Below are 12,187 nucleotides of genomic sequence, written 5' to 3'. Positions count from 1 at the left end.
AAAAACAAGTATTCTAAATTTTAGAAATACAGGAAGACCAAGCACAGAACGACCTTCAATAGTAGCGATGGATGACTCTGTAGAATGGGTGAGATTCATTCATTCTAATATCTCTGGACCACTCTGTTGACCACAATTTACTTTTGTTCTCTGCCACAATGATCTACTGAATGATCTACATCATTTGTGGCAGCTTATTTAAAAACAACTTTGAGCTGCACCTGGACGGACACATACAAAGGAACAGCAGTGGTTCCGCAATGCTGTTAACATCATGCTCTCACAAAGAACAGAAATAACAAGAAACTTTCTTCAATCTACGTGTTGGAGACACTTACTTTCACCAAACGACAACTTCTTTATATTGGATTATAGTTGCCCTGACAAAAAATGCTGCAGTTTGTAGAATAAACTGTGGGCTGTGGGACACTAATGAAGAATACTGAGGCCAGTAACATAACTGTAAGCACATAAAATTTGCTTTCGATTCTGTGTATAGCTTCCTGTAAGACACTACACAAATTCAAGGTGACAGCTTTTAAATTTATTTTCAGGACCATTAATAGGAAAGGCCCATGTAAATGATGACTAGGAATCATCACAAATCCCACCATTTTCTATCTCTACTGCAAGACAACTTTCTTCAACAAGTCTTCCCCACATCTTATAGCAGCGTAGCAGTTAAAGTTCCCCAAAACAAACAAAAGCTAAATAAAAACCAACCACCAAACAACAAAAAAGCAATCAAAAAACCTGCCCACCACAAACAGCATGCACAGCTCTTGGTGAAAGGATAAGACAGAGCTGACAGATGTCAGTCACATCAGCTACCGTTCCTGGGACAGTACAAATTATCAAGGTCAAATAAAACATAATATAAAGAAACAGAGTTGATTGGCTCTGCACAGTCCTTTTCCAAAATTCAGTAAGTGCTTAGGTAAGGATAAATGAGACTTTCAATATGCTACAAGCTCTAAGCATTCTAAACAACATGGCACATGACTTGAACACAGCTATATTTTTAGCCTGCCTGAAATACAGAAGCGCCTTTTCATGACAAATGTTACATTTTAAAAGCTGCTGCGTTCCCCTGCAGGAAAGCTGGGTCAGTAACAACCCAATCAAGTCCCCTCAAGAGACTTATTTTCCACTGATCCCTCAAGCAACTATGATCGAATAACTGATAAATACAGAACGGGCAGCTCATGCCAGACTTTTCAGTCCCAGGTTTTGCTCCAGGCGCAAGCTTCACCTCCTTGCCACGTTTAAATAGACAGGTAGCCTCTCACTTGCGAGGTAGTCTAAGGCAGTCCCGTGATGAGGAACCTCCAGAGCGCCGACACGAAGTGACCGGGACCGGGCACCGGCACTGCTGCAGCCGCAGCCCCGCCACCAGCCGGACCGGCAGGGAGAGGCCGAGGAACTCCGCGGAGCCTCCGCTCCTCTGGCCTCGCTCCCGCCAGCAGTGCCGCTCCCGTTCATCCAGCGTGACAAGCCCACGGCCTCCCGCGCCCTGCGGCGCCGGCAAAAGCCCCCGGGAGCCCGGCGAGGAGCGGAAAAGGTGCCAGGGGGGTACAAGTTCGCGGGGGAGAGAGCCGCCAGCTGCGGCCCCGGCTCAGCCTCGTGTCTCCGGACACCCACAATGAACGGACACCTTCCCCCGTCGGGCCGGGACCTCCCTCACCTGCGGCCGCGACTTCGCCCTGCTTCCACTCCAGGGACTCCGCCGCGCTGAGAAAGCCCCTCAGCAGGGCGCGCTCCAGGGCCAGCATGGTCCCGCCGCCCCGGACCTGCCCGCTCCGCACCGCCTCGCTCGCTGTCGCGACCCCCGCGCCGACAGAGACACAGGAGCTACCGGCGCGTCCCCTCAGCCCATGTGCGGGAAGCGGCCGCAGGGAGCCGCCATGACACCCGCGCGGGGCACGCCGGGAGCCGCGCCGGGCCCGGGCCCCGCCCCCGCCAAGTGCCGCCGACGGCGGCGGCGTGAGGGGAGAGAGAGAGAGACGGAAGATGCCCTGGGCGCGCATGGGCTGGAGCTGACCCCGGGCAATAAATAGTTTGTGAGATAGCGAGAGTAGGCACACACAGCTGTGCGATTGCATATGGAGTCTGCCTGGGAGAATTCCAGAATGGGAAAGGTTGGAAGGGACCACAGTGGGTCATCTGGTCCAACGTCCCTGCTGAAGCAGGGTCATCCTGGGGCACATTGCACTGGATTGCGTACAGGTGGTTCTCCAGTGTAGGAGACTCCACGACCTCTCTGGGCAACCTGTTCCAGGGCTCTGTCACCGCACAGTACACAAGTTCCTCCCCGTGCTCAGGTGGAACTTCCTGGGCATCAGTTTCTGCCCGTTGCCCCTTGTCCTGTTGTTCAGAACCACTGAGAAGAGCCTGGCTCCATCCACTTGGCACCCCAGCTTTAGATATTCGTACATCCTCTGTGTGAATCCTCTCTGGGATCCTGGGCAGGTGCGGGCTGAGGTTCCCAGCCCTTGGGGCACTGCTTTGGTCTGTCCCCAAGTTTGTTTCAGCACCTGTCCTAACACCTATAGGAACACAGTCCTGCCTCGGTGTTTCTGCATGTTTATCATGTGCATGTACCGCAGAAGAGGAGGAGAAAGGCCAAAGTCCTACTCATTCAAAATTGAATGAAACAGTTGGAACAATGAAAATGTTCTCTCAGAGCTGCTGATAAAACTTGAAGGGAATCAAGTCAGAAACCAGAAGGCCATCACAGCAGAGAGCAAATTGCTGATATGAGAAGATCAGTGTTTTGAAAATTACTGTAAAAGTTGTAATTCATTTTGCCATTAAGTGCAGTGTGTAGTATCGTGAAACAATTTGTCAATCTTTGTTTTTCTTCAAAAATAAGAAGTCTCTTCATCATGCTTCCATATCTAACATACTTTCTTAATGGAAAGGGTTGTCAAGCGCTGGAACAGGCTTCCCAGAGAAGTGGTGGAATCACCATCCCTGGAAGTGTTTAAAAGATGTGTAGATGTGGCACTGAGGGATGTGGTTTAGTGGTGGGCATGACGGTGCTGGGTGAATGGTTGGATTTGGTGATCTTATAGGTCTTTTTGAACTGAAATGATTCAATGATTCTATAATTGTTAATATTTGAGGAATACTTGATGCAGCTTTTTATTTAGACGACTGTAATAGGTTATTTCCGACATGGGCATTAATAGAATTATAGAGCCACAGAATGGCTTGGGTTGGAAGGAACCTTAAAGATCATCTACTTCCAACCCCCTGCCATGGGCAGGGGCATCTCCCACTAGACCAGGTTACTCAAAGCCCCATCCAACCTTGCCTTAAGCACTTCCACAGATGGGCCATTCACAGCTTCTCTGGGCAACCTCTTCCAGTGCCTAGGCTGTATATACAGGCTGTAATTTCAAATTTAAATTTAATCAGATTTATAATACCAAAATGCATTTAAATAAAAATATTGCTTTTCAACTTATTTCCGACCTGAAACAATATATTCTATTTGTATGAGTTTGGATAAGCAGAATAATAGAAATTTATATAGTTAGTAGATAGCCATCAACTCACTGTCAGTTCCAGGAATTGCAAACCAAAATAAAATTCATCCTGGAAGTAATGTGTTACAGAAATTCTTAAATCATAGCAAATAATTCAGTTTCCATGTACTGTGTTAGGAAAATTATTAAATTGATGATGTTTATTTTTTAAATTCAGTGTTGAAAATGTCTGAAATCAATGTTATTTTAGTTGGTTACTCACTTTGTGTGTAGCAATTGAACTTTGATTTTGTATGAAAAATATAATAGTTAGAAAGTCTAATTTTTAGTGTTTAAATGTAACTTAGTAACAAATTTCTTTACTTTGCAAATAGGTCTGCATCAAATGTACATAGATTTTTTAAAATTCAATGGATAAATTTTTAAGTGAAGTCTAACTAAAATGTAAAATAACACTCCTTTTTGGCAGGGTATTCAGAATATTTGTCAAAACACAACTAAGAATTTAGTGAATAATTGAAAAGTACATTTGCACGGTCTGTCAATAATATTAAAATAACAATTCCTCTTGTGAGATTTTATGCTTTTTATTTTCAGGAAAAACAGGTAAAGTAAAATTTTCTGTGAATAAATAGTTGCTAAATAAAATTCCTTTAAAAAACAAGGAATATTCTGCTGTCTTTCTCACCTCTGCCAGTTCTACTGATGTGTGGGGTTTTACCCTTACAGTCCAGTTCTGGAAGCATCTAGAAGCTGTAGCGGGTATGTGGGCAGGAGTACCCCCAGCAGGTATTGGTGCCCTCCTCACTGACACTGCACTGATTGTTCTGCTGATGTAAGAGATGGTTTGGGTTGCTTCTCAGTTGCCATTTGTGACAGATATACTGAAATCTGCTGCTAAAGCTTGCTTCCCTAAATTATTTGAAGAATATAGACATATTTCTCAAAGAACAGACAATAGGATTTGTTTGAATTTAAGGGTTGCTTCTGCCAGCTGGCTCAAAGGGAAGCAAGCCTTTGCAGTACTATGTAGTGCAGATTCAAGATTCTAGCATAGTGCTTCTTCTTATTTCTAAGCAGGCAGTAGATAATCAAACTTTCTGATACAAGAGTTTTCAGAGAATAACCTTCATCTTTAACTTTTTTCCAAGAGTGTAAGAAAATTATCCATATGAAGTGTTGTGCTACTGTGATATCTGAACTAGCACGTTTAATGTCACCTTGCAAGATATCTGTGCTGCTGTGTGGATGCAGTATTTATCTTCTGTTGCAAGGGGTTTTTTTCTAATGCCTTTTGAAACAGATATCTCCTTGTGGACTAACAAAAAAAAATGCTAAGTGAAAAAAAAAAAGATTTTGTAAGCTTCAAGTAGTTAATATTAGCATAGAGACTTATTATTACACTTTTAGCAATGAGCTGATATTTGTAAAAGCTGCTGTTTACGTGATTTTTAAATTCATCCTCAATTCTGTGTGCCAGGTCTCTGGTACTGCTGAGGAAAGAAGCCATTTTTGAACAGTAACTGATTTGTTATTTGAGGAGTGGGGAAAGGGGAGGAATTGTTGAGAAGAGAACTGACTCTAATATGGCAGAATGAAAACTTGCAAGATCGTGCAACCAAACTTCTGCAATTCTAAAGAGCATATTTGATGTACCTGGTGAGAGGAGGGGAGATATAAGGCTTGTATTGGGGAATTCTATCAGTTTTTCTTGCTTTGGCTCTGTTAGTTCAGTCAACCTCTCTCCCAGTAACCAGTTAGTCTTTGTGAATCATCATATTTAAGGTTATATCACCTGGAGTTACAATATCAGAAACATATTTCAAGCTCGTTGGAAGCCTAATGGCCCCCAAAAGTCATCAGCTACATGTTCAAACTATATTCTTCAGTTTTGCTGAGTCAATGCACTGGCCTTCACCATAAGGAGAGTCACGATCCCTCAGGAAGCTTCCAGCATTTGTACAGCTTTTGCAGGTACATTTGCATTTTAAGATGAAATGTAGGCTTACAGTCTTGAGGTACAAAGGCAAAAGAATGGCAATTATTGTACAGCTGTCGTGACCTCTCAGCAGTTTATCTCAGTCACAGGGATGGGTGTGATGCTTGACAAGTATTATAGTGGCTTCACTGCACTCACCAACTAGCATTGCATCCACTGAGTCTCTCTGACCAGTTCACCAAATTATGCTCTTGCTTTCCCAAACCCTGAATAACACAATCACTGCTCAGTCAGTGCAGGTAGAAAAGCTACACTTCTAATGTTCTAAAACAATAGTGGTTAGGAAAATCTCTTACTAACATCTTTATAAAGCAATAACGGGGAGAGTTAGTGTAGGCCACTGCACAACAAGAAAAGGAAGAGTGATTCAAACTACTCTTTGGGAATTTACAACAAAGAACGTGGCCAGTTGCAAATACTCCTGGACAGCTCTTCTCTGGTATTGTGGTGACTCTTCTAAAAGTGCTGATATTAATCTTCATTAATGATTTAGAAAATACTATACACTAATATTACCGTATCTCTTTTTGTATGGTATCTAAGATCAGTAAATAACTAGATAAAGATGAAGAAGGTCTCCAGTAAATATATATTCTGTGTGTAAAACAGAATTGTAAGATCTGAGGTGCAGTCTTCCCACTCTTAATGGGTTACTTTTTCTAAATTTAGCCATGCATTTACTGCTGTCATTCCTGATATCCACGAATATATGTTTGCTGATCATTTTATAAATGTTTCTCTGTTTCTTCCTCTTTCTTCTTTTTGTCACAACAGAACAAACCTCATCCAAACTTCTATAAACTAATTTTTACTTGGTTAGTGAGCAGAAATTTGCTGTGCGTCAACTACATAACATCTGTGAATTTTCAGAGGAAGAAACCAAAGCTTATGGGAAAATAATTTAATTTACTGTTTAACAAAAGAATCCAGAAATTACTCCTTCATTAAATAAGTATGTCATATCATACCCAAGTTTGCATGGGATTTAATGCCTTCTCGTATGAGTTCCTACAGAATGATTAATTTATGATGCCTAAGTTTTTCTAGACAGTCTTTGCTAGCTTCAAAAGGAGAAAAGGATTTAAAATGAGATTAAAAAAAGTTAAATGACTTTCACTAATTGGGTTCTCTTTGTTAATGTGGAGAAATCAAGCCAAACAAAACTGGTCACACTACATTGAACAGATTTTTTTGCTGAAAAAGATAGAATCTTTTATTAAAGCTACATGATAACTTTAATCTCTGTAGTGCACCCACAAACATGATTATATTTTTGAACATAGAGTGTGCATGGTCACCTGTAAACAGAAATATGTTTTTGAGATTACCTCACATTTTAATAAAAGAATGGACAGTTCTGGTTCTTGGTATGCCTGTGTGTCACAGCCAGTTCATGGTGGCTACCATGCTTCTGCCGGGTCATCACTGTGAGACTGTGCTGGCATGAGACTGGTAGTTTAATCAGAAACACTGATTATGGACAGGCAGTAAACAGTGGAGGGCTGATGAGTTTCTCATTTGGAGATCCTAACTGAATTCCTAGTATATTGTCTTTCACTAGGGAACAGTGAAGCTCTTGGGTAGTCAGTTCCAATTGTGCTTGAAAATCACAGTGATGCTTTTTATGTTGGGCTTCCAAAATTTGAGGTATCTCTGTGACTTTTGACGTCTGTAAGATTTTTGACCTCAGTAAGAGGTCAAATAGAATAAGGACCATTGGTGATCCCGGGTTTATAATGTCAGATTTGGTGAGTACTGTGGATGAAAAATGGAATGCGTGTGTGTGAGTAATATTCCACATGAATAATATTCCATGTGAATAAGCAGAAAAATACCAGATATGGTTTTGTAACTATTTTTATAATAATATAGTAAGCAGTTTTCTTCATCTTTTTGTCTTAGGTTCTGAAAAACATGAGTTAAATTGTTACATGATAAAGCATTAATGCATTTTATGCAAATTGGATTCTGGAATTGTTTTAGATCTACGGAATAGTCACCAAACTCTTAGATGTTGCAACATACCTTTCAGTATGATTCTTCCAACTAATTAGCATGAAAGATTTAGCTTTGATAGTCGTATTAGCTTAAATGCTCGGTGGTAATTTATAATGAGAGACAGGAACATTCTGCCTGATGAGAAGTGTACTATCCTAAAAGCTTACAGTTGCTTACAGCTTTGCCAAATAGCACAAATACGTAGTTTGATGTTTTCTATTTGAAGAATGTCTCTTAGCTTGGACTTCTAAGCAAAGTAGGTGCAATTTCTCCTTTTTTTATTTTTTAAACATGGGCACAAAAATGTTTCTTCCTCTATTTTCTGCTCTTTTCTCTGAAATGTATGTTTTGAATGAGGAGGTATTTAGTGTTTGGGGGAGTGGTGCCCTATGTGTCAGAGAGTACTTTTTGCCATCTCTGTTTTTGCCATTTCAGTTGAATTTGTCTAAGTAAAAATACAGTATAGTTTTGCAGTGCAATAGAATTGTAATAAAAAAGAGGAATAGAGTCTACGAGAATGTTAAGGCACGAAGCCTCAAATTCTGGAAGTGTCTGAAAATCACAGAAATTCAATTTTTCTAGTAAATTTAATGGAGATAATCACTTGTGAAATATTTATGAGAAGTTAATGTTTTATGGTAGTTTCAAATGTTATTTTGAACAATGCAGAACATCACAGGATGCCATTGGTCCTTCAAAGATTGAGGTAGGCAAAACTGACTGCAAATGTTAGAAGTTACAAAGAAAAAGTTTCTAGTAAAATACATAACTAGATTATAGTGGAGGGAAAAAATGAGGAGAGAGTATTCACACTTAAACACCAGTAGGTCTCACTGGCCTTTATCAACCTAAAATCTGCACTAAAAGGATTTCTCATATTTTCCATAATGAGTTTCTCCCTAAATCTTTGAAACTACAAGCTGCTTTGAGGATTATCTGTCCTGACAAGAACAAAAACAAGACAAATGTTCTCTTTCAAAACCTGCCTCAAAATGCCTGTCAATATTTACTATATATTTATAACTTGACACAATGAAGGACTGATGAGATCATTACAGTGGATCAGGATGACTCATTTCCCTGTCCTTCCTGACTGCTTCTGCTGAGCTATTTACTTCTCCTGGCTGCCCAAAGGAGAAACTCTCTTTCTGAGCAGGCTTCCAGAGAGCTGGAGGAAATCAATCCATTCTTTTACAGTCCCTGAAGATGTCCAAAGGATTCTTCAAATCTCACAAATTTTCTTTGTACTCCTAGCACTCGTGATGCACTTGAGATTGCACAGTTGTTAATCATTAGGCTCCACAAACACCAGGAAATCTGTTTTTGTTATTCACAGTCTACTTTCTTACCAAGAGGAAAAACTCTTGGTATCAATAAAATCAGACTTTGACTTTCATAACTTAGGTACAATCTTTCAGATCCTATGGTAAAGTGAATGGTATCTACTATATTCCAATCCTCTTCCAGGTTTCCTGGGGCTAGTAGGATGAAAAAAGTTCCCGTAGGTTTTCCAACTGTTCTTCTGAGTAGCAGAATCTATGCCTTACTTTTGTTGCTGTGGGAAATTCTTTCTTCTTTTTGATGTTGTAGGTTTAGAAATATTCTAGTAGGGTTATGACTAGAGAGCAGACTAGAAATGTATATAATGAGAAAGCACGTTTTATACCTACTGTGTGCCTGAACTCTGCAGATCTATTTATACATCCATTCTGTTCAAAGGCTGACTCTAGCGATTATTAATAAAAATGTATTAGGAAATAGCAAGGGATTAGTCCATCTCTACATGTTAATTTACATTCTGCCACAAAATAAGCTACAGGGCATTGTGACTATACTTTGAACATGAGGGTAGGGAAAACATTCATACTGTCCTCAACCTGTTCAGCTGAAAGAAAAGCAGTTGTTTCAGACTTATGTTGCAGAGGAAGAGTTCTTCTTGTTCGGCTTTATGAATAAAAAAAGTATTAACAACAAAACAGTTCTGGTTTTTGGTCCTTATCTAGTCTTGGGTTTAGGATATTTGTCTGAATTGCCTAAGGCTCTATATGGCTATATAGTACCTCTAGTTTTACTGATAAAGAGCGGCCTGAAACAAACACAGTCACTTTACTGGTGAGAAAAAGTTATCTAAAACCAGATTTGCAGCAACAAATTTGAAAAAGAAAATTAAAAAATCTTATTAGAAAATTGTTAGAGATGTGGGAGTCTATTAAGAACTGAAGAGTACTTTTTATCTTTGAATGGATTCAGATACGGCAAAAATATGTTGGTGGTCTGACGTCCCAGAGTGGCTTTGAATTGTCTGAATCACAAAGCTGCATCATAATGACTCATTCTCATTGCATACTGACATCCCTGCTGGGAAAAACTGCTGTCTCTCCCTTGTAGCAATTTCATTTGTATTTGTAGCACATTTATGTTTTCTCCTCCCAGTGAAGTTTTTGTCCTAACAAAAATCTACAGTTGAGCTTGCCTTCTTCAAGAAGACAAACCCTGTCTTTTGCAGGTGCAGCAGGTCATTTATTTCTGTATTAGAAGCAGGTATTCACTCCTCCAAATTGAAAAAGAATATAAAGTCCTATCTGCTATCTCTAGGGACTTTGCTATAACTGAATTCTCTCCAATGTCAACACCCAAGAGCCAGACGCAGATCTGTACTGTTTGTACACGTCTCTTTGTTATATATATAACAGCTAAACCCTTTAGAATAAAGATGCTAATCCTTATAAAACAAGGTTGTGCACAGCCACCAAAAGAAAAGCCTTTCTAAAATAAGCTGATCAACTAGGGCTATGAATTTTTTGTGTTCATTTCCTTCTCAGCTCAAAACTATCCTACTTGGGATGAAATGGTACATATACTGTGGTTTTTGCCACCATACATCAGCGAACAAGTGAACCAGGAATGGCACACAAAGTAGATGCTTCGCTAACCATATGTTCTTCTAGTCTCTCTGGATGTAGATGAGACATTGTGCTTTCAGGGCAGATCTCTGAATTTATGCTTGGGGCAGGGGGAAGGGAACTCCATACATCCTTTTTCCAGAAATTGTGATGATTTTTTTTCTTCCCTCTTATGGTTATCATCTTCTATAACCTTGGTGACATAGTGGGTGATCTGTCCTTCCACAAAGTCATCAAAATTGTTGCTCACTGCATTTTTCACAAGGACTTTTCAGGTGAATGTTAGTATTATCGCCAAATTCTTGTCAGCATACTTGGGCTGAGAGCATATGACTTAATGTCTGGCAAAAGTCCTACAGGATTTGCTTCTAAAAATTGATAAGCCCACACAGGTTGAGGAGAGATCAGGCCAAAGAGGCGTAGTGAGGTGCCCTCCTGAATAAAACCCTCTTTCTTAGAACTTCCAAGGAATAGGTTTGGGTCTCTGCTTCTATCTGTGTCCCTGGTCTGCCCCGTTGAAATTGTAGTCAAGAAAAGGGAGAGGAGATCTATGATGGATTACTGTGATCTGATAAATAACTATGTTTAAAACTATGTAGTCCATTTGCAGTGCTGCTCAACCATACCATAATAGTTCAATAGTTTTAGGCAAATGATTCAAAGCATTTAGTGATATCCTTCTCAAAAAAAAACCCCAACAAGAAAAATTAACTTTTCTTCCTCTTCTTCCTCTACTCTTTTAGTTTGTTATCTCAGTCCCTACTCTGCACCCATACAAAGCCCTAAAGTGACTAATAAGTGTCATTGTGGGAATGACACCTGCATGACCTTAGAAAGAAAGACTAGGTAGAATCACAGCTTTGATTGGAAATAGTTGCCACTCTTTTTTGATGTTTTTGAAGTTATGTATTTTTCAGTCTTAATGGCATTAGGTGTTTCATCTACTTAAATAATGCTTTTTTACTTTTCTGTAAACTTAGAAATGCAAGCAGCAATTGTGTGTTGCTTTCCTTCTTTTCTATAGATAAATATACTTTCTAGTAGTTGAATTTAGTTTACAGAGCTGACATTGAGACTAACTGGCATGGAGCCAGATTCTGATAGAATCACAGTGTGCTACAGGTCAAGACTTAATTTAGTCTTGTGTGGACGGATTCTCCTCTAATGTCATCTCTTTGCTCCTGACATAGAATAATAGCTAGTTCTATTTACATCTCGTTTTCAAGCCATAAAATTTCTATTCTAGTACCAAAAAGGCAGGAAAGGTACAGGATAAAGATAGTGTCCTTGCTGTAGTCAAATTGTTTCTGGAAGAACGAAGGTAGGTGTTGGGGACTTGATTTTTGTCCCACTCTCTGAAAAATAAAAGTCACCTAGTTATTATAGCAATACATGTTTGTTTATGCTGTGAAACTCCAGTTTCTAACTTAAATGAATCTGTTGCAGGGATTTAGTATGTGAAACCTGAGTTTTGCAGAGGCAATAGGTCTTTGTTAGGGAAGTTTATACTTGTAAGTAATATTGTGGGGGGGGTGTTTTTAAACATGCTTTTTCCCTTTGCTAGTTTCTTACCTTCCCTTACAATCATTTTCTCCTTAAAATCCTTCTTGACAAAGTAAGAAAATGTATTTCGTGTGTGTGTGTCCCTTTCTCATTTAATAAGCCATACTGTCCTCCATTTCTGGCAGTCAAGTTTCTGGTCTTTCCAGGTTTACAATCTCTTACTTGGGAACTCTGCTGCTGGTTTTGTTTTGCAGTATTAGTATTATCTTCTCTTTACTGCTTATTGGGATTTC

The 12,187-nt window shown here is 39.8% G+C and overlaps 1 protein-coding gene across 1 annotated transcript in view; it reads right to left on the bottom strand.

The window, feature by feature from the left end:
• The window catches only part of TTC27 (tetratricopeptide repeat domain 27), a 125,613-nt gene extending 123,701 nt beyond the window's left edge, over positions 1-1,912 (bottom strand). Inside the window, exon 1 of the mRNA XM_027735142.2 lies at positions 1,685-1,912. Coding sequence (XP_027590943.1) covers positions 1,685-1,772 — 88 coding nt within the window. The 5' untranslated portion in view covers positions 1,773-1,912. The remainder of the gene's footprint in view (positions 1-1,684) is intronic.
• Positions 1,913-12,187: the final 10,275 nt, after the last annotated feature.

Source organism: Pipra filicauda, unplaced genomic scaffold, assembly GCF_003945595.2.
Source record: "Pipra filicauda isolate LSUMZ 115617 unplaced genomic scaffold, ASM394559v2 scaffold72_size3293161_pilon, whole genome shotgun sequence".
Classification (NCBI taxonomy): domain Eukaryota; kingdom Metazoa; phylum Chordata; class Aves; order Passeriformes; family Pipridae; genus Pipra; species Pipra filicauda.
This window is presented reverse-complemented; position numbering and strand designations above follow the sequence as displayed.